Raw genomic sequence first — 23,273 nt, 5'->3', positions numbered from 1 at the left:
ATACAGGAAGTGAGAAGTCAGGGAGTCCCACATAGGGGAGAGAGGCAAGCAATCCTGGGATGATGGTAAAAAGAAATTATAAGACCGCTGTGTACCAGCCACAGGAGGCAAGAAGTCCAGACAGAACAAAACAGGAACAATTTCTTCAAGAAGATGGATGAAAATGATTAACAACTGATACAACTGAACATATGAAAAAGATAATTATACTTCTAGTAGTAGATGTTTGGGGTTAAATTAGCAGTAAGTACATGGAAACATATGCAAAGTCAATTGTTAACTCAAGGAAATAAATATGCAGTATAAGGGGGCTGGTGAAAAGGGTAAAGGTATTAAGCAAAAAACAAACAGAAAAAAAGCAACCAGACACAGACAACAGTATTGTGATTACCAGAGGGAAAAGGGTATAGGGAGAGGTATGAGGGGTAAATGAAGGGGGTAAATGGTGACGGGAAGAGAGACTTCACTTTGGGTGGTGAACACACAAAACAGTATACAGATGATGCATTATAGAACTGTACATTTGAAGCCTATATAATTTTATTAACCAATGTCACCCCAATAAAAATTTAAAAATAAATAAAATGGATTTACTTACATTTCAAAGGGACAGAGAAAAAAGTAAAATTTAAAAAATGCAGTATGGGGGATAAGAATAATACATTCAGCTATGCAGAATATTAATCTTAATAATAAACATTCTTAATTCAGTTATTAATGTAAACAATGAATTACAATAATTATGCTGGGGGAAAGAAGCAAGGAAGGAAATATATGATGGTTGGGAAGAATAGCAATGCTTTATATTGGGAATTACAGAACTGCCTAAAATTGCAAAAGCAATATGTAAATGTTATTTGGAGATATGTTTATAAACAACAACAAAAAACAGCTAAAAGAGTTGAAAGAGCTTGCTCTGCAGACAGGAAATGGGAAGAGGTCAAAGTAGTGTTTTTTTTCATTTAGAAAAAAAAATTATAGATCTATTTGACTCCTTTAAGTATGTGTAACGTGCAACTTTGATTCAGAAAGAAGATAAAAAACAAAAACAAAATCTAGCACAATATCTGGCTCATAAAAATTTAATGTTAATCATTTTATTATTATAATGACAAGACAGATGAGACAGTTTTTCACATTACCATTACATTCATGCTAAGGATAATGATGCCATTTCTCCTGTTACAAATGCCATTTGATCCATTTAAAACACGTTAATTACTATTCTCGGACTATTTGGGCATGCTTAATAAAATATTATAAAACATTCCAAATATCCTTTACTAAGCAAAGCATCTAATTTCACACAACTTTCTATTTTAGTAATGGAAACAATAAATCTATTTCACTTTTTGATATTAAGCAATAACAAGACTAACTTCCCCAAGACATGCCCTACAACCACATCATAGAGCTGTCATCAATACGATGGTCTTGGCATTTTATACATTATGTTCCCACTTGAAATTAAGTCCCATTTACTAAAATAAAAACAGGCAAAGACAATGAACAGGCAGTTCATTAAAGAAGGAATACAAACAGCCAATAACAACACTGACATACCAATCTTATTTGTAATGAAAGAAATAGAAATTTAAAAAATAAGGTACCATTTCCCATTTTTATTGGCAAAGATTCAATTAAAAAAAAAAATCTAGAGTTTACCAGGGAGTATGCAGGTGGAGGGTGAAAGTGGGTCACACATTTAAAACTAACTTGAAGTGCAAGTTGCACCACCGTTTTGGAGAGCCATTTGGCAATTTTTATCAAAGCTCTACAAACGTGTAATCCCTTTGAGCCAAATCATTCCACTTCCAGAAAGTTTCTCAAGGACATAAGCACAGATCTCAAAATGTGTTTACAAGCATATTCACTGCACCACTGCTTACAGTAAATCAAATGTCTAACAGAGGAAAAAAAACAGTCAATTATGGAATACCCCTTACTACAGGCAGTAACTTTTCCTGGATGCCATTCTCCCCACCTCACTTCAGCATCTTCTTTACCAAGTCTGCTTCCCAAAGTCCACACTGGCTTTCTCAGTGAAATGACCCGAGTCCAGGGAATCTGAGGGGAAATCTGGGGACTCATGGGAAATTCCTCCTCCCTGACAAAACTGAGAGGTGAGAAGAGAAATAGCCTTCCCTATTTTTAGATGGAATTTTATGACATGAAATGGAAGTTATAGCACCGCAGCTCTCACAAGTATGAGACAAGTCTAAGGCAAAAAAGTCTCTCTCATGACCCCCTCAACTGTGCACTGTATAAGATAATAAATGTATGAGAACACTTATTATCTCAATTATATTTAGACACTGTTACTTCTGGTCAAAGCATCCTAACTGATATTAGCCATTCAATAGAGTATTTTAGAGCCAGAAAAAGTTTTGCCACAGAAGTATTTATGAACAGTAGATGTGCAGTTAAGAAAAAAAAAGAAGTATGTTCCCATTTTTTATTAAAAAAACATGGACTCATTTGCCAATTAAATGGTTTAGAAATAGTTACCTCTGATATAGTTATGTCTGAAAGACAGGAATGTAAATGTGTCCTTACTGCAAATTTGCCTTTTCTGTTTTTCTACAATAAACAGGTACAGGCATGCTTCAGATATTGCAGTTTCAGTCCCAGATTACCATAATGATCGTTTTGCTGATGGAGGGTCTTGCTAACCATTTGTAAAAACCCAACACCTGTGAAGCACAATAAAGCAAAGTGTAGTGAACCAAGGGGTGCCTGTCTAACCTAAAGTTCCGCCTCCCTTTTCTATTTCTTCTGTCAACTCATGAGATTCTGGGGAGGGAGAATAGTAAACATGTATTCCACTAAGCCATTTTGAACTGGGAATAAGCTTTATTATAGGAAAAATTGTTTTTCTTTTGCAAACTGTTTTGTGAAATAAAATTTAATAGTATAATAGTATCAGGCATTTATTTTTTAGTGAATACAGAATATTACAAACAGCTTTCACTTCCCTTGGTTACTTGTCATATCATGACGTTGTACCATTTCGTATCAGAATTTCTTCTGTGAAGCAAAAACAGTCCCAAAATGAAGGATCTTCAGGGGTCATAGGAACAGCAGATGAGATTAAATCTTTATAGGTAAGAATAGTAAACTGCCTCTGGGATGGTTTAGAATCATCTTGCGATGAAGCCTAAAAGGGAAAAATTGATTAGCTGACAGTTATACTGCATGTTAACCTTATGATCAACTTTATAATTAGGAAGATAAGACCAAATTACATTTCAGTAATATTAAAATATAACATAAGATTTCTAATTGTTTTTTACCCCTTATATAAGTTGCAATATAGCAAATTCAGAAAAAATATGAAATAACCCGATTCTCACTTTGTTCATAGCAATAACCTGTGATATTTGTTTATAATGTCGACTTACTGAGTCACACATCCAAAAATTCTAATTCAGGAGATGAGTTAAAAGGGATCCCAAAATATATAACAAGAAGGTGGGAGCCAGTGGGCAAACTTTGGAGAAATATTCTAGACCCATAAGCACAGAGATGCAAAACTTCTTTAGGAAATGATCCACCAACACTAAAACTATATCTTATTCTGGCCCTTCTTCTTATTCTGCGAGACAGGGCCCTTGTTTACAACTGAACCTCAGAGACCTCCTTTAACAGTATATACATTCTAGTAAAGATAATACTTGGATTTTATATAGTGCTTTAATTAACAAGGTCAGTACCTATTTGCTGATATGGTTGTTATCTCAATTCTATAGATAGTGAGGCTTGGGAAGATCAACAACTTTGACAAGCTCACCACACAGGTTTAAATGGTCAGCCTGGGCCTAGAATCCAGGGCTTCTAAATAGTATTCTCGTCCTGTTCCCTCTATGTCAATGCTGCTGCCTAAATAGATTCTCTCCAGTGAAATAAAAAGGAAATACTATGTGTGCAAATGTTACAAAAAATATAAAGCTCTAAGGAAATATTTGCTATTCAGAGAGAGTGCAGAGCTGAGGTAAAATAGAGTAGGTAATAAGGACAGGTAAACTTGGTCAGAACATTTTCAGATAACAGGGGTCAATTTTAATATGCCACCCCCTTTGAAGGAAGATAATCTATGAGGAATTTTAATCTTTTGTTAATCTAAGGCATGGTTTGTGGACTGAACTACTTTTCTGGAGATAATGGTGTGTGTGTGTGTGTGGTCATGCCACATTCTCTCATATGGATTCCTTAAAAATGACATGCATGTAGTTTCAATTATTATGATATTATCAATAGTCCTTACATCAGCGGTTCTCAACCTGGGGGTCTAGACCCCTTTGGGGGTCGAACAACCCTTTCATGAGACCATCGGAAAACAGAGATATTTACATTACGATTCATAACAGTAGAAAAATTAGTTATGAAGTAGCAACAAAAATAATTTTATGTATTAAAGGGTCACGGCATTAGAAAGATTGAGAACCGCTGCCTTACATAAATACTTCTGCAGAATCACAACTAAATATAGGCTAAGCGTCCTTGGCCCTAAGTGTTTTTGTGTGTGTGTTTTGTTTTTTAAACTTTCTCTACTTATCAATTAACAGAAGTCTACAGATTGTAATAGGAAGAATTGAGACCATGTTATGCCACAATATGATACAAGGATTCTCATGTTTTATAGTATAACGTAGGAACAATTGAGGATAGTACTACAAAAAGAACAAAGAGTTCAATTTGCCAAATAATTCCATTACCTACCACCTGTCAACTGGGCACCCTTATCTTCAAGATATTCATCGGGAAATAAACTACTGTTAAGATGACTAAGGTTGTGAAAAGGATGAGAACACTATTCAGAATACCAAGGTTCTAGGCCCAAGCTGACCATTTAACTACCCTTCTTAAAATTTGTGTAAAATCTCAGATGATCTTAAGGATTTGATTACAAAAAACACTTCTAAATCTATAATCTAAAAATAACCAAAAAAATCCCTCTAAAGATTATGTAAACCAATGATTATTTCTATTAATAAAGAAAAAACTCAAAGTTGACACATGCTTTTAAAATAGAAGTCAGAGAATCTTAAAATCTTACATCCTGATGTCTAGATCCATCGGGTTTCCTAAGAGCTACTGCAACAAAATGGTGTTCATCTATTTTACTTTCCTAAAAAAAAGAAAAGGCAAGTTAAATATACAGATTACTAACTACATAAATTTAAGATATACTTTTGTTTACATCTTTAAATCTCAACCTCTCTTTCTCTCTACCACAGTATGCTCTGGAGATGCCATGGCAGGAACCTCCCAGTCGTTCCTCAGTTCCAAGCATGCCTTCCTTGCTCTATGCTCATCCTTCTTTCTTCAACCCAGTTGTGGGTGTCCACACCACTGAACTCATCCCGTTCAATTCACTCCCTCTTCCTGGGCCTGCTTACAGTGTAATAAACAACCGCGCCTAAATATATGCAGCTAATCCACATGGCTTCCTTCCTTTGGAAACTGGTACCCTGAACTGACAGAACAGTCAGGGACATTAGGTGAAGAACTTCATTACTCTCCCATGGCTGCCTTCAAAAGCGCCCTGATGCATCTCCCTTGCCAGCTCCTGGACAAGCTCTTTAGGCACTTTCAGCCTAAAAAAAAACCATTTCCCTCCAAGAACAAATGTACAATCTTCCCCCTTGGCCTCACCTTGCTCTTGCATTTTTCCTCTCCCCTCTGGTTTCCTTAAGGGCGGGGACACAAAGGAAGGGGACTGCAGGAAAGGGGCAGAGTAACGGCCAATGCTGTTTAATGCCGTAATTAGAATCCTGAGTCAGATGAACTATCCAATGCCAGCTTATCTCACCGAGTGGGCACCTGTAGTACTTACAGTTCTCTAGTGCTCTCTGGACCACTGCCTCGAGCTAGCAGTGTATTCAAGACAATTCCTGCCCTCAGCAACTAGCAGAGTGCCCACTGCCTCTCCCTTCTGGAGTTCCTTTTGAGTGCGGTGCTTTCCAGACACCGCAGGCCCAGTGGCCACCACTCTCCGCAGCATCTATTTGGTCCTGAGCAACTCGGGCATCTTCACTACCCAAAAAGGTGATGCTCATCTGGCCCAGCCACTGACGCTTCCCTCCTCACCTGGTACTAGGCCTTCTCTCTCCCTCCCCATGAGTGAAATGGCTAAGGTTTAACATAATTTCAGTTATAATTTTTAAAGTTGTACTCTTAAAATATCCTAAATACAATTCACCGTTTAACTGATAAAATCCCTACCTTACTCAGCATGTTAGCAGTTTTAACCCAGCTCTCACCTCAAAATACTTTCTACCCGCCTTGGATCCCCTAACACTACTCTTCTGTTTTATTTCTAACTGTTTTTGTCATTCTTTTTGTCTCCTCCACCCCACCTTTAATTCTTCGTATTCTCAGGATGCTGTCCTAAGGCCTTCCTCTCTTCCAATTTAGGTACCACATAGCTGCAACTTAACCCCCCTGGCTTCAATTACCATGCACATGTCAATGACCGTGATTTTTAGCGCTATCCCAGCCCTTCATTCTATTCACCCACACCTACACTTGGGTGTCTCTACAGCATCTCAAATTTTATTGACTTGCTCGATGGTATTCATTTTTTCAACAAAGGGTCCCATGTAAGTCATAGAATTGATCATATCATCATAATATTTTTGATATTTCACTTCCTTAACCTCCACCTAGACAGAACTTGGTCTTAAAATACAAATCTGATCTTATAACTCTTGTTAGTAAACACTTGTTAAATTCTTTTTGAGAAAATTGGTGAACACTTCTCATTTTATCTACTCAACCCCAATTCTTTATTCTAGGCACCCATCTACTCTGAACACAATTCAGATGATTACTGCAGCAATCACTGCGTTAGTATTCAACCCATTTGCTGGGCTTTGAACACCCGATCCAAGCTGGACCAATGACAGCAGACCATTTCCCTGGCTACAGTGACTAGTCAGAAGATAAGCATCAGATCCAAGCTAGGTCAGGGAGTCCCTTCTCCAGGACTCTTAGGACTTGGAACAGAAAGAGCGCGCCAATCTCTGTGGCGTTTTAACCTGTAAACCAGGGGTCTTCAAACTACGGCCCGCGGGCCACATGCGGCCCGCAGAGGAGTCTGATCCGGCCCGCCAGGTTTTTTGGGCAGTGAGCGCAGCCGAGGTGTTACAGTAGGAATTAGTAGTTCATATAGTCCGGCCCTCCAGCTCTCTTGAGGACCCCTGCGTGTAAACGGTAACAGGTAAAGAGTGGTAGGCAGTCATTCCTGCTATACAAACCAGAAGCTAAGAAAGCCGATGTACAAAATGAGAAACAATGGTGGGAGAAAATTGAAGCCAGGATATATACAAAGGCAAAGGTAAAATAGAAAAGAGTTCTGAATTTTCCAGTCCTTAATTCTAGTGAATCCTGTGGGCCAGTTACATGAAACACTCTAGTATCCTATATAGTATCTTTCTGGATGAAATGAGTTTATGTTGGGTTTTTCTCCTAGCAACTAAGAATTAATTACAGAAAGAAAACACCTTTAACCTGACCCATAATGCCTGTATGACCGTACCAATCTAACATGGAAGCCCCTCAGCTGGCTTCTTTGGCTGTGCACACACACAGAGCTCCCTCCATTCAGGGCCTCTTTCCCTTCTCATTGTACTCAACTCACTCTGACTAACCTTCCAGTATCAGCTGGAACACTGCAGATTCTCAGTTTCCCTGACTTCATCTTCAGAGCACCAGAATTCAGTTCCAGCTGTGTTTCGTTCCAATGACTAGCCTCCCCAAATTAATCTCACACAAACGCACACAATCAGCCAATCCTTACAGTTACAGCAATCTGGTCAATTTCTTACCTCAAATGCCCATTCCTTTTCTTCTTTTCCATCCAGAAACAAACGTGTTTCTTTATAAACCTGCCCTAAATCCAGGTTTAATGGAGACATATCGAATTCAAGCCGTTGCAATTCAAATCCGAGTCCAATACCTATGGCTTTTATGTAGCTTTCTTTCAGAGCCTAAGATACAGAAAAACATTTTTCATAAACTCTACAGGCCCCAAACATCTGGATCTTTTACTGGATGAAATAAAGTAGGCCTGGAGACAAACCAGCTATATATCTTAAGGCAAATCATTTAAGTTCACTGTACCTCCACTTTCTCATGTGTAACATGCAACAATAATAGTACTTTCCTCAAAGGTCTTTCATAATAATTAAATTAGCTAACTTAAAAAACAGTCAATGTCTTTCAGCATATACTAAATTTTATATAAGTGTTTGTTAAATAAAGCTTCATCTGTATGAGTTCCTTTAGGACAGAAAACAATTCTAAAAAGTGATAAAATAAAATGCCTTGTTTTAGCTCCAATAGTAAACCTTCTAATTGAGCATTAAATATTTTCTTCATTGTCATTATAATGCAATAATGCATACATAAGAATCAAGTTCCCAAATAATAACCTAAAATTTTCTGCTCCTACTTTTTGCAAAGATAATGAAATAATTTCAGTCGTTTACTCTGAAAATTAGAAAGAGATTATACCCAATTCCTATAAAACATATCCAGCTGAGTCCATTCATCCTTAAAGCTTCTGATTGTTTCCCATTCTTTATTTGTAAACTTTCTCTTCATAATATGGAAGAATTCTGAAATTGAACCACGACCTGTCAATTGAGGAAATAGTGAATTAAAAATAGTGATTCTATTACCAAAACTGTTACAGATAGCACATAAAACTATAGCCCAACCTTACTTTTTAATAATCACAATAATCTTAAGCAAAATTAAATTGGGAATTAAAAGAATAACACACAGTGACAAGGTAGGTTTAGCCCCCCAAAAAGATATAATTACTCAATATTTAAGGAGGAACCAGGTAGTTTTATCAATAGATGCCCCTAAATTTTTGAAAAAATTTAGCAGCCAAACATGTTATACATTTTAGTCAAGAAAAAAATTCCTATGTATAATAGAATATCATAAATCCATAAGAACTCTAAAATAGAGCAAGTCTACCCTGGGTTTTAAATTTTATTTTGCTTTTTAACAGGAAAAAGGGGGGATGATTTCTTTATTATAATTAGAAATGGGTTGAATGATTAAAGTTGTTGTTTTTTTTAAATATAAAAAATATAAAATATAAAATATAAGTATATTTTGGAAAATATACTTATTTCATCCAAAATAACTGTTTTAACTTTTTGTAATATTACTTCTTTAAATAAAACAGATTTTAATTTCAATTCTTTTGGGGATACTATGGATCAGGCTCATTTAAAAATATTTGAAATGTATCCCTAACTCATCTACTTCCAAAGACAACAAAATATTGCATAGTATTTTAAAAACACATGACAAAAAGGACAGAACTCAAAGAATCTGATTCCTAGAGTAAAGGGTTAAGACACAAATTAAAACATACAGTATGCCTTTCCTATTGTATTTTTCAAAATATTACAATTATGTGTCTGACTCTTTTTACTATTATTAGGCAGGAACTTTCTATTATCATCCATTTATTCTATAGGTATGTAAAATATGTGAAAATATTACACAAATATGTACTGAACTAATGGTTAAAACAAGTCAGTCACGGTGCTTGCCGTCACACACTTACAGTTTCAGTGGCCTATCAGAAAACTGGGCCCAAGGCAAGGCAGGTAAACACAAATGTTTACTATATGAATAAATGAATGTTAACCATTATTTGGTAAGTTATTTCTTAAATGTGCTCCATTATTTTCCAGAAAACCTCTTGAATGTAGTCCCTCTGGAGATTCTGTCAAAGTAGCTTATCTACTCTGCCTCTCATTTCTACAATATCCAACTCCAAAATCTGACATTCTTAACTGATAGACTACAATTCTTAAAAAATGACATCTGCCAACATAGCATGTCTGGAAAAAAGATGTCAAATCCCCTTACTTAATGCTTTACTGGCATGTAATAACTATCTCCCCCATGACAATTCAACAATTAGCACTCTTATGATTATTCACACTCAAGTGCCCAAGTGCTAGACGCTGGGACTATCATGATGAGGAAAACAGATGTGATCCTTATCTTCATAGGGAGCTTAAAATTTCTCCTACAGCAGCAATTCTCAATCATTTTCATCTCATGGCACACATAAACTATTTACTAAAGTTCTGCAGCACACTCAAAAATATGTGTTTTTGCTGATTTGACATATAAAAACAATAGGTATAATTTTGATTCATTCACACTGTAAGGCTATAGTATTGGCTTTTATCATCTTTAAATTTAACAGTATAAGGGGAAAAAGGTTAGTACCCCTGACTAAATAGTTAGATATTGCATGCTTTAAGAATTCTTGTGGCACACTGGTTGAAAATCACTGTCCTACAGTAAAGAAGTACCTTTTCCATAGTTATTTTCTACTAAGAGCAGTTCTCCCCAAAATTAAGATTCCCCTATCACCCCCACTTTAAGACAGCCAAAAATTTCCTCATGTTTAGCCAGGAGATATTTCCAACCATCCTACAATAATACATGGAATTAATTCAAGACAAAGATCTTCTATTTTCAAGTTCATTAAACTCACTTAATTCATTTCTGTATTCCTAGCCCTCTCATTTTCTCAAGAATAACATTACAATTCATTTTATGAATTCAACTGATGTCTAATGTTTGTTAATTTAAAACTATTATTTCCTAAGAGTAGCCCAGCAAAGCTATAAAGTCATTTCATGTAATAGCATTGTTGAAGTATTAAACTGTGATCTTAGGAGTGATCTTAAACTGTGATGAATCACTGTGATAGTCATGCTTATTCTTTAAGGCCCTTAATAAGAGCTATCTTGTTAAAATGCAAGCATCACCACTACATACTTGCTTGATAAATTACATACTAAAATAAAGCAAGCAAGCTTGCAAAGGTGATGAAAGTACATCTGACGATTTTAACTGAAGGGAGCACAATAGGCACATAAATCATGAACTGTTTCCTCCTTAGCAGATTCTGGCACAAACAGGGTAAATAATATCGATAACAATGGGAAGCTAGCTACCTTGGATTTGGAAGACAGCATTATACAACTGGAGTGGAACTGTAGTTTAACAGTACTATATAGGAGCCTAAAATTTTAAAAGATAAATCTTGTTGTCATATATAGAGTAATTTTATTTGTTGGTTTCTTCAAGTTACAATTTCATAATCTTCAAGCCCTCTGATTTTTAATTAAATATGATGGGGGCAATCAAGGAAAAAAAACATTTAAATATGCATGCCAATAAAGCTGATTAACACAAAAAGCAACATAGCACAATCACTGAAAAGCAATAATATAACTGATTATGTACAACTAAAAGTATGTGATATGAGTGCATTTTCATATACTTTTAAGAGCATCTTATTTATTGCACAAAATAAGAGATTTGACAGAAAAAGAAAATGATGATTTTATAAACATCCAGCCAAAGTACAAAAGTGCCACCCTGTGGCAATGTGGTGGAAATACAAAGTGGACTTTATTTAGAAAATTTGAACAAAAAACAAAAAAAAAATCAGTCCAGCCTGTATGGCTCAGTGATTGAGCATTGACCATGAACCAGCTGATTACACTTTGATACCAAGTCAGGGTCAGGGTCAGGTTGCAGGCTTGAACTTGGTCAGGGGGCATGCAGGGGACTGCTGATCAATGACTCTCTTATTGATGTTTCTACTTATCCCTCTCCCTTCTTCTCTAAAATAAATTTATATATATATATATATATATATATAGCAGCTAGAAAAACTGGACAAAATATTTAATTAAAAATCAGTAGGAAATACCACAATAGTAATTTGTCCTTCAAACTATCTGAAGACAGAGCAATTATTGGACATACCAACAGGCAAACCTGCCTAATAATACCATCACATATTCATATTTATTATAATCTTCATTTTTTTTTTAAATATATTTTATTGATTTTTCACAGAGAGGAAGAGAGAGGGATAGAGAGCTAGAAACATCGATGAGAGAGAATCATCGATCAGCTGCCTCTTGCACACCCCCCACCGGGGATGTGCCCGCAACCAAGGTACATGCCCTTGACCGGAATCGAACCCGGGACTTTTCAGTCCGCAGGCCGACGCTCTATCCACTGAGCCAAACCGGTCCCGGCCTGAGCCAAAACCGGTCCCGGCATAATCTTCATTTTTATCATTCTTCTACTGCACATATACAAACTAGTATACACATAAGATAAACTTACTTAAAATGTATATAGATTAACCAAGTTTAAAAAAATCAGAATCCCCATCTTCTAGTTTATCTTGAAGGAAAGCAGTATTAGATATTAACTAAATGTTCACAATAAAAAACTAATCAAGGTCATACAGCAACTCGGAAGCTTATTGAACGCATAGTATTAACCTACAACAATATAATTTATAGTCAATTACTGAAGTTGCTATTGCAAACCTACAGAAAGAAGAATCCTACTAATACCAGAACCTCAAGACCAACCAACAATCTCTCCTCACAATAAAATCAGCATCTCAGTTAAAGTTTGCCCCTCTATTAGGAGAAATTGAGCAATGTTCACATGTGTGCTTCATGGTAATGAAACTGAACTTTAGATAACAAATTATATTAGAAATTCTGGTAGTTTCATTTTCTAAGTACTGAATTACATGTAATCTTGCTTCCATGGGAGGGACAGTCTTCTAAAATTTGATTAGTATCTATAATAATAAAAGAGTTATATGCTAATTAGACCAGACGTCCTTCCTGACGAAGCTGGATTGGAGGGAAGCCAGCCGGGTTCCGAGTGTCTGCGGGAGGCCCGGAGGAAGTCAGCCCAGGTCCCAGGTGCTGGAGGGAAGCCATGCCTGTAGCCCAGGTCCTGGGTGCCAGAGGGAAGCCGGTGCCAGCAGCTGGGGGAAGGAAGGCCTACTCTTGCACGAATTTTCGTGCATGGGGCCTCTAGCGTATACAATAATGCTTGACTTACCAGCTCACTTGTCTGGGAATTTATCCAGATACAAACTCAGAAAAAAACAAAAATGTCTAGCCGAAACCGGCTCAGTGGATAGAGCGTCGGCCTGCGGACTGAAATGTCCCGGGTTCAATTCCGGTCAAGGGCATGTACCTTGGTTGCAGGCACATCCCCAGTAGGGGGTGTGCAAGAGGCAATTGATCAATGATTCTCTCTCATTGATATTTCTAACTCTCTATCCCTCTCTCTTCCTCTCTGTGAAAAATCAGTAAAATATATTTTAAAACAAACAAACAAACAAAAAATGTCTAAGCTGCTAATATAGGTTTCATAAACTACCACAAAGACTGTAGCATGCTATTGACAAGGAGCTCTTAAGCCCTCCATATAAGTGGCTCAGCACAGAACACTAGACTGAAATAGGATGACACAGGCTTGAAACTCTCCACCACCTAGGCAGGCCCAAACTGCCATTGCCTAGTGTTTTTATTCCAATGTGCATTTATCAACACCTACATGTATCAGTACACACAGGCCAGAAAAGGGCCTGCAGTTTGGGCTACTTGGCTGCAAGGGGGTTAGTTATCCTTCAAGTACAGGGAAGCACTACAAAAGCAGGGTAGAAGGACAAAGGGTGGGGCCACTCTGAGGAGCCAAAGGACAGAACAGGGAGCTACAAAGTATTACACTTAGGCCTTGACACCTAATGCAATTTGCTCCCCTGGGTTTTGAACTTGGTTGAGATCCAGGCATGATCCTTTTTTCCTTCCAATTTCTCCCTTTTAAAATGGATGATTTTAAATTTTGTCCCACATTGCATCATACAGTCTCACCCAGGCCTAATTTAGATGATTCAGATAATGAGATTTAGAACTTTGAGTTGATATTTAGATAAAAAAATAGGTTATAAAGTTAATGTTGGAATAGTTTAAGACTTAAGGATGCTGGGATGAAATGAATTTACTTTCTTAAAGCTATAAATTAGTGACAAAAGGTTGGGCATATCTATCTATATAAGAGCCTAAGCGACTGTCTAACCCACATGTGTCAAACACAAGGCCCGCGGGCCAAATCCGTCCCGCCAGGCCTTGCAATGTGGCCTGCACCGCGCTGTCATCACTGCACTCCGCTGCGTTTCCATCACAATGACAGTTTATGACCGTTCAGTAAACCATTCGGCCCTCGATTTAGGCTGGATTTTAGATTTTGGCCCCTTCTCTGATTGAGTTCGACACCCCTAGTCTAACCAGTAGCTATGACATGCACTGACCATCAGGGGTAAGACACTCAACACACAGCATGGAAACATGAAACAGACTGGTGAATCTCAGAGGGAAGGGGAAGGGCAGGAAAAGATTAACCAAAGATCTTATATGCATACTAGAGGCCCAGTGCACGGATTTGTGCACTGGTGGGGTCCCTTGGCCTGGCCTGGGGAGGATAAGATGAAACCAACTCAGTGCACAGATTTGTGCACCGGTGGGAGGGTGCAGGCCGGGCCATGGGACCCCACCGGTGCACGAACCTGTGTACTTAACTCTAGTTAAGAAATAAAGATGTAAGATTTTCCTTCAAGTATTCAAAGATAGTAAAACACATACTACATCAGACTCCACACTTAAGCCCAGGATGGTGATGGTAGTGAGTACAAAACTTGCTCTGGCCAGGTGGCTCGGTTGGTTGAGCATCAGCTGTACACCAAAAGGTTGTGGGTTTGATTTCCAGTTGGGGCATATACCTAGACTGTGGTTCAATCATAGTTGGGATGCATATGAGAGGCAAATAATAAATGTTTCTTTCCACATCAATGTTTCTCTCACTCACCCTTCCTTTCTCTCTCTCTAAAATCAATAAAAATATATACTCGGTAAGGACTAACATGGAACACACACACACACACACACACACACACACACACACAGAAAAGAAATAAAGATGTAAAGTGTCCAGAACTATTAAGTACTTAATAAATCTTAGGTCTAAAGTTTTTGGGGTAGTTGTTATAGTTCCTCTTTTATGAATTTTTTCTAGAGTTCTTTATCCATTCATCAAGTAAGTTTTAAGTAATTTTCCTATCAATACTCACAAGCATTTTTAAAAATATATATTTTTATTTATTTCAGAGAAGGAAGGAGAGATAGAAACATCCATTATGAGATCGGCTGCCTCCTGCAAGTCCCCCACTGGGAATCAAGAATTAAGAATACCATTCACTTTCATGTTTTTATCTATCTATCTATCTATCCACTCAGATGCTGGAAGAATTGTTTGGTCATTAGGATCTAAAACATACTATGTATATATACACACAAATTCTACAGGAATACAGTTAAATATAAAAAAAAATTTAGACTAAAATCTAGGAGAGACTATAACCTATGATTGGGAATAAATCTTTTACCAATTTTTCCCCCCCAAACAAGTCAGAATTCAGAATTTATCAAGGAAAAGACAAGTATATTTAATCAAGTAAAATTCATATGGCAAAAAATAAAACCCAATTCAAAAGATAATATATAAATACTGGGCTCTCATTCTTCTCTCTCCAAGTTGTCTATTCTTTTGCTAACACCACACTCATGTTTATAATGCCTCTTTTAAAAATGGTAAGGCAAGTCTTCTTAGATATCAGTTCCTCTATAAAAACTTTAAATTTAACCTAGCTCCAGAGACTGTAAATCCTTAAACATTATCAATAAAGCCTGGCATTGAGAGGCCTAGTGTAGTGCCCAAATATACAGGTTTTGTAGTATGGGTTGAAATCCATGATCTTTTTAAGTTACCTTGAGCAAGTGCCTTAATCTATTCTATAAAATAATAACATTGCTGGCCCTTGAACAATGTTTCAACTGTAAAATTCCACTTACATGTGGATTTTTTCCAATAAATATAGTCAATCCACCACATCACAGAGTTTCACATCTGTGGATTCAAACAACCACACACACACACACACTCTCTCTCTCTCTCTCTATCCCTCTCTCTAGATAGATAGGTAGATATAGATAGATAGATAAAGATAGATATATTGGTTAATCCTCACCCAAGGATATTTCCATTGATTTTTTTAGAGTGGAAGGGAGGGGCAGAGACCGAAAAAGAAACACAGATGTAAGAAAGACACATTGAATGGCTGCCCTCCGAACACGCCCAATGGGAACCGGGATTGAGCCTGCAACCAAGGTAAGTGCCCTTGACTGGAATCAAACCAGGTGCCCTACAGTCCGAGGGTCACTGTTCTATCCACTGTCAAACCAGCCAGGGCTTGCATACAGTATTTTTTATTTTATTTTACCCCCACCCCAGGCTTTTAGCACCCTATTGATGTATATATATACAAAGTCTTTAGTTAATTACCTCTCACCCACCTGTTCTCCCCCATCTTCACTCTGAGATTCCGTACTGTCCCATGCTTCCAGTCTCTGGATCCACTTTGCTCATCAGTTTATTTTGTTACTTAGATTCCACATATGAGTGAGATCACGTGATACTTGTCTTTCTCTGACTTCACTTAGCATGATACTCTCCAGGTCCCTCCATGTTGTGTCAGAGGGTAAGAGATTCTTCTTTTTTAATGCTGCATAGTATTCCATGGTACCACAGTTTTTAAACCCACTCATCTACTGATGGGCACCTGGATCTCTTTCCAGATCTTAGCTATTGTAAACTGTGCTGCTATAAACATAGGGGTACATACATTCTAATTGGTACTTCAGGTTTCTTAGGATATATTCCTAGAAGTAGGATCCCTGGGTCAAATGGAGATTCATATTTAATTTCTTGAGGAAACTCATACTGTTTTCCATAATGGTTGTACTAGTCTGCATTCCCACCAGCAGTGCATGAGTGTTCCCTTTTCTCTACATTCTCACCAGCACTTGTTTGATTTTTTGATGACCACCATTCTGAAAGGAGTGAGATGTAATATCTCACTGTGTTTTAAATTTACATTTCTCTGATGATTAGTGACTTTGAGAATATATAAGGAACTCATACAACTTAACAATAGAAAGACAGACAGTATTTTTGATGCAAGGTTGGAAATCCACAAATGCAGAGAGCTGAGTGTATGCATTTTTATATGCCATTTTATGCAAGGGACTTGGGCACCTGCAGATTCTGGTATCTGCGAGGGTTCCTAGTACCAGTGCCCTGCAGATACTGAGGGTTGACTGTAGTTACTAAGTCTTGGGGGAGTCCAAAGTTAGACATACATTTTCCATTGCATTGGATTTCAGTGCTCCTGAGCCCGGTATTTGTTCAAAGGTCAACTGAACTTACATCCGAGGCTTAAGTGGATGAAACAAGATGATACATACAAGGGATTTAACACAATGTCACACACATACGAGTTACCCAATAAATACCAGTTCTATATTATGACCCCACTCAAATCCTCCATACACTGGGATAGATCCATTCAATAACAGAAGGAAGAATACTCCTGCCAGTGAAGACCTGGTTTTTCAGTAAGATGTTCAGAAGTTCAGAGTACCAGGGAAGTGCAACTTATTTAAGCTACTTACAGGCTCTAAATCTCCAAGCTTAAAAAAAAAATAATAAAAAAAAATGCTTTTAATTAAGCATATCCTGCAAAAAACAAATCTAGAAGAATGTAGATGAACCTAGATAGAAATGATAGTGGAATAGACTGCAGCAGGAACAAAGCTGAAAACTGAATCTAAGCAGGATGGAAATGCAGGAGAAAAAAGCTAGGGAGATAAATGGAGAGTGAGGAAGACTCAAAGGAAGAACTATTTTTAAAAAAATATATTTTATTGATTTTTTACAGCGAGGAAGGGAGAGAGATAGAGAGCTAGAAATGTCAATGAGAGAGAAACATCGACCAGCTGCCTCCTGCACACCCCCCCAACGAGGATGTGCCCGCAACCAATGTACATGCCCTTGACCAGAATCGAATCCAGGACCTTTCAGTCCACAGACCAACGCTCTACCACTGAGCCAAACCGGCTTCGGTGGAAGAACTATTTTTAATCATAAGTCACTGTTCATATGGTATTCTAACTAGCATCTGATATAATACCAATTTTCATTATGGTTGTGTAACCATTTTTTTGATTTCTCAACAAATTTAGTATTTTCAGCAAAAGTGAGAAATCATATCATTTGTACATTCAATACATATTGAGCACCTGCTCTGTGCTGGACACTTTTAAGTACTAAGTATACCGTGGCAAAAAGGAAACAAGCATGGTTCCTGAACTTATCTAATGAGGGACATCAGATAATAATCAAATAACTAAGTCATAGTTACAGAGGAGAAGGGCATGAAGAAGATCAAGCAGTCAGAAAAGCCCTGCTGAGGAGGCCCTGGCTACTTCTCTTTTTTCAAGGTACTCAGGAAAGCATAGATGGAAGAACAGAGGGACCACATTTTTTGCCAACCTTGAACAAGACAAAGTATGCTACATCCAAGGTAATAAAAGAGTAAAGACAGAAAATAGTGAGCAGAGAGAGCAGTTAGAAATGCAAATGGTGCCAGGACCGGTTTGGCTCAGTGGATAGAGCGTCGGCTTGCGGACTGAAAGGTCCCGGGTTCGATTCCGGTCAAGGGCATGTACCTTGGTTGCAGGCACATCCCCAGTGGGGGGTGTGCAGGAGGCAGCTGGTCGGTGTTTCTCTTTCATCGATGTTTCTAACTCTCTGTCCCTCTCAATTCCTCTCTGTATAAAAGCAATAAAATATATTAAAAAAAAGAAAAGAAAAAAAATGCAAATGGTGGTAAATGAGAATAAGATGATAGGATTATATGTTAAAGAGGTTGGATTTTATTAAGAGCCAACTGTCTCTCATTGTTATTGATGTTTCTCTCTCTCCCTTCCTTTCTGAAAGCAATAAAAATGTATTAAAAAAAAAAAAAACCTAAGAAGTTTAAGAAAACTGCTGTAGATTTGTTTGAAGACCACGCCAACTCTGTATTAACGGGGTAAGTACAAAAGCAAATGGGAAATTAAGAAGCCATTAAAATAGTATAGGAGATGCCTCATTAGAAGGAGACAAAAAACAGGTCGTACCACAGTCCTAGCCATCATATATACCATAAGTTACTTTATACTTATTATACTTAATTTATGTAACAGTTGTTCTAGAATACAGTCCTATGATAGCCATTTCAAAACGATTAAATTAATATTGAATCTCAAAACATTGAGTAATTTTGTGCTAATTAATATCCAGAAAAGTTTATTGTAACAATGTAAAGCAGAAAATGTAAAAACCTTGGGGGGGAAAGTATCATAGTTTGGGAAGCACTGAGAATTGGTTGTAAAGTTTGTAAGGAGGACATTCCGGGAGGGGAGGAGGGGGGAGGGTACGGAAGGCCCCCACCCTGTTTATGGAATTCTGACTTAGAGAAGTGCCGAAGGCGGTGCCCCTAATTATCCCTTTCCAAACAAGTCTGAGCTGTGCAGACCCCAGGTATTAACTTGAATCCTTATGCTTAATCCTTGGGTGTCCTTTCTTAAAGGACACTACAAACACATGTGCCCTCCCAATATTACTTATCCTATTGATCATATCTAAAAGATAAACTTTATCTCAAACTGCTGCTGCAATAAAACCCTAATGAGGCAGGCAATTGAGGCTGTCTGGTTTCTGTAGAGAAGCAGTCCCTTAGCCCTCTCTTCTACAGCAAACACTGTGTTAGAGTAATCCATTCATCATTCGCTCAGGGTCTGCTGGTCAGCCCTGGCAACACTCTTTTCCAAATTTAAATCATCGTTTTTATACTGTATCCATCTTGTCTTATTTTGTAAATATTGGAACAAAACTAACAATTCACAAAGGTAGCTTTTTATTAAGGTATTACATGTGTTCTTTTTTAATAGAACGCCATTGAAAATTAACTCAAGCCCAGTTCGATTTAACATCATTTAAATAAGATAATAAGAGCTATTAAAAATCTTTTCTTTACACATTTAAGTCTTCTAAAATAGTTTCAAATTTAGTCTTTCTTAACAAGCTGAGGTATAATTAAAAAATCTTTACATTTCACTTTGCCTTTGACAAAACATTACATGGAGAATCTATTCTTTAAGATATATTTTTATTGATTTCAGAGGGAGAGGGAGAGAGATAAACATCAGTGATGAGAGAGAATCATCTAACGGTTGCCTCCTGCAACCCCTGCATATGCCCTGATCTGGAATGGAACCACGACCTCCTAGTTCATAGGTCGATGCCCAATCATGGAGCCACACAGGCCAGGAGAGAATCTATTCTTTATGTATAAGTCCATTAATATTCAAATAAATATACCCTTTATATTAAAACATGTACAATACATTTCCTGGCCTGATTACTCAATAGGTATGAGTGGAGACAATGAGCTACAAACTCTTGTACTACAAAAATGCAACATTACCTGGAAAACTAGTTTTCATTATATCAATTCCAACCTGTAGCTCAGGCTCAGCAGCAAGTACAGCATAGTCCCCTTGATGAGAGATGTTGAAGTTGAAATTGGGGTAAGGATTCAATGAGTCTTTTGCAAGAACTGGTTTTCCTTTTGCAGTTCTTTGCAAACGAATATTATTCCAAGGGATATTCAATTTCTCTGTAATTAATTTCCTTATCATCAGACGACCAGCCTGTTAAGTAAAACATAAACATTTGATATGTGTAAGTTCACTGCCTGTAACATACAAAGTAAAGTAAATTTTGGTGGTTTCTAAAATATTTTTTAGGTTTTTAAAAAATACATTGCATTAAGATTTAAGCAATGCCTAAGAAGATAAGAGAAAAAGTCTCTCCTTAGCAATTCTCTCCCCTCAACAGATAACCAATATTAACAAATAGGCATCCTTCCATTTTTTTTAATACCTAAATATAAGTTCATATGCATATGATTTTGCTATCTATCTACACATATGTGATCCTACTCTATGTAGTATTCTACCATGTATAATCTTTTTAACTTGTGCTGGGGGATTATTCCATATCTGTCCATAACCATCTGTTTTGTACACTTTTAACTACAGCATAGTGTTTCACAGTATCAAGGAAGTATAAGTAGATTGACTTACTCTATTATTGGACATTTTAGGCTGCCTTTAGTTTTGCTATTATGAAAAACTAGAAGTCCACTGCATGAAGATTCATGCAATAGACCTTCCTTCCCCTGGATGCAGGCATTGGTTTTCCTCCAGCACCTGGGACCAAGGCCTCTGCTCTGGCCACCGCCTTCCATCTTTGCTCCAGCTGAAGTGTCACTTCTGTAGCATCCCCACTCCCATTCCCCCATCCCCCTCATAGTAGATATCCCGCCTGCCCAGAGGCTCTGCATCTGCTCCTCACCTGCATGCTAGCTGCCCAGAGCGGCTGCGGGGCAGGACTGCCACTAGCTATGTCAGGTTAATTTGCATACTAACTCCTGATTCGCTGGTGGACATGTAATGTTTAATTTGCATATTTCTTTTATTAGTTTAAATTCCCCAGTGAGTAATGAACCCTGTTGTACATACATCTCTGTGCATATGTGCAAGCACTTCTATTGATAGATCCTACACACAGCGATTTCCAAATGGTGTGATCAAGAATTTTTAAAACATGCAATATCAGACTACTCAGGGGCACTGGTCTCTTTGCCCTTAGATTGTCAAATCAAAAAATGACAACAGCCAACACAACAACCACCATAGGTGTGAACAAATCAAAACTATGCCTATTTTATCAGATTGTCAAAAAATTTTATTTTCGGTGTGCCACAGAATTTCATAAGTTTATGCGTGCGATGATATAAAAAAAGGTTGAAATTCACTGCTATATACCCATCACTCACTTTCAACAATTATCTATGCATGATCTATCTTCACATACATTCCCTCCTACTCTCCCCCACCTCCAACTAATACTTAAAAAATTACTATAATCACACAAAAATATTCAGGGGTATAACAAAGTGTACAATATTTTGTAAGATACCTTTTGTTGTTGTTTTTTTCCCCTTCAATCTAACAATGAGTTTTAGATACTGCAATATTTTGAACTTCACAATTCCTTACAATTGAAAAAAACAGTATAAAAATATTCACGATATGCCTTCAAAAGATTAATGAATTAGCCCATACTTCAAGTGAAAAGGTGTTTCAATATAGGAACCATTTCAAGAAATTACTGTTTTTGAAGGGATGGCAAATTGCAGGCTGTTTCAAACTGCGCTACACAGAAATAATTTTGAAATCCAATTTTCCATCTGTTGCTTAAAAACACATAATTAAAATAAGTAATCCTATTTAAAATGCTGTTTTCCAAGCTATGTGGTCAGGAAGGTACACAGGGGCCGCATCCTCCTTGGGCTTCCGTTTCCCTGAGGAAGGAGGCTGGTCTAGGCCACTTCCAGCTCCAGGGTGTGCAGAGATAAACGCAGTCACACCCCCAGTATTTTGGGGGCCCTATCACGCGCAGAGTGCCCCCAGACAGTGGAGGGATATTTATTTTTTTAACACATTTTATTGATTATTTTACAAAGAGGAAGGGAGAAGGAGAGTTAGAAACATGGATGAGAAAGAAACATCAATCAGCTGCCTCCTGCACACCACACCTCCTATTGGGGATGTGCCCACAACCGAGGTGCATGCCCTTGACCCGAATCCAACCTGAGACCCTTCAGTCTGCAGGCGGATGCTCCATCCACTGAGCCACGCCAGTCAGCGATGGTGGGATATTTAATAGGCAGACGCCGAAGCATGCGCCCAGGCAAAAAAATAAATAAATAGAAAGGGTAACAAATAGAAATATAAAAGCATGCATTAAGAGAAAAGGAATCCAAGTTCTCCGTAGGCCTTCCCTCCACCTTTGCAGGGTTTCGCAGGGTCCCGTTTCCATGACAACGTGGGAGGGGCTAATTTTTGCCGTGAGCGAGGCCTCGGAAGCGACCACAAAGGCCGGGGAGCCCAGGCCGAGGCTCAGCCTCGCAGCGCCCACCCTCCTCGCCCGGACCCGCCCCGAGGGTCGCCGGCCCGTCTCCCCACAACAGCTGCTCCCTCGGCCCTAAACACCCAGGACCCGGAGTACCATGGCTGCCTTGGCGTCCCGGGCGAAGACGAACTGGCCAATGCGCTCCTTCTCCTCGGGCTGGATGGACCGCACGGCCAGCAGCCACTCGGCGCGGCTCGGGAGCCACGGGCCGCAGGGAAAGGCCCAGCGCACACCCTCCATCGCGGGCACCGAGCCGAACCGCCGGGCGTGCGGCCCCGGGGAGCATCCACTGGAAAGGAACCTCGCCGCCACCTTGGGCTTGGGGAGCACGGACGCTAACCGGGCTCCGCCCCCTCTTCCGGCGTCCGGGCGGAAGAGGCGGGGCGACGCACAAGTTCACGCACCCGTTCCCA

General features: G+C 38.3%; 1 protein-coding gene across 1 annotated transcript; it reads right to left on the bottom strand.

Moving 5' to 3' along the window:
- Positions 1–1,084: 1,084 nt before the first annotated feature.
- On the bottom strand, positions 1,085–23,270 carry AASDHPPT (aminoadipate-semialdehyde dehydrogenase-phosphopantetheinyl transferase). The gene is made up of 6 exons (XM_036426712.2): positions 22,957–23,270; positions 20,306–20,531; positions 8,518–8,639; positions 7,830–7,991; positions 5,057–5,128; positions 1,085–3,157 (listed from the first exon to the last, which is right to left on the bottom strand). Exons 1-6 carry the CDS (start codon positions 23,098–23,100, stop codon positions 2,993–2,995), a joined length of 891 nt encoding a protein of 296 aa, XP_036282605.1. The 5' UTR covers positions 23,101–23,270; the 3' UTR covers positions 1,085–2,992.
- Positions 23,271–23,273: the final 3 nt, after the last annotated feature.

The sequence above is a fragment of the Pipistrellus kuhlii genome, unplaced genomic scaffold (genome assembly GCF_014108245.1).
Source record: "Pipistrellus kuhlii isolate mPipKuh1 unplaced genomic scaffold, mPipKuh1.p scaffold_m20_p_9, whole genome shotgun sequence".
Classification (NCBI taxonomy): Eukaryota; Metazoa; Chordata; class Mammalia; order Chiroptera; family Vespertilionidae; genus Pipistrellus; species Pipistrellus kuhlii.
This window is presented reverse-complemented; position numbering and strand designations above follow the sequence as displayed.

Excerpts from the sequence above, each read along its gene's own strand:
- AASDHPPT (XM_036426712.2), bottom strand. The coding sequence starts at position 23,100 with ATGGAGGGTGTGCGCTGGGCCTTTCCCTGCGGCCCGTGGCTCCCGAGC. Across the intron at positions 7,992-8,517 it reads ATATGTTTTATAGGAATTGG|GCTCTGAAAGAAAGCTACAT; the intron begins GTATAATCTCTT and ends TCTGTATCTTAG. Across the intron at positions 3,158-5,056 it reads ATGGATCTAGACATCAGGAT|GCTTCATCGCAAGATGATTC; the intron begins GTAAGATTTTAA and ends TTTCCCTTTTAG.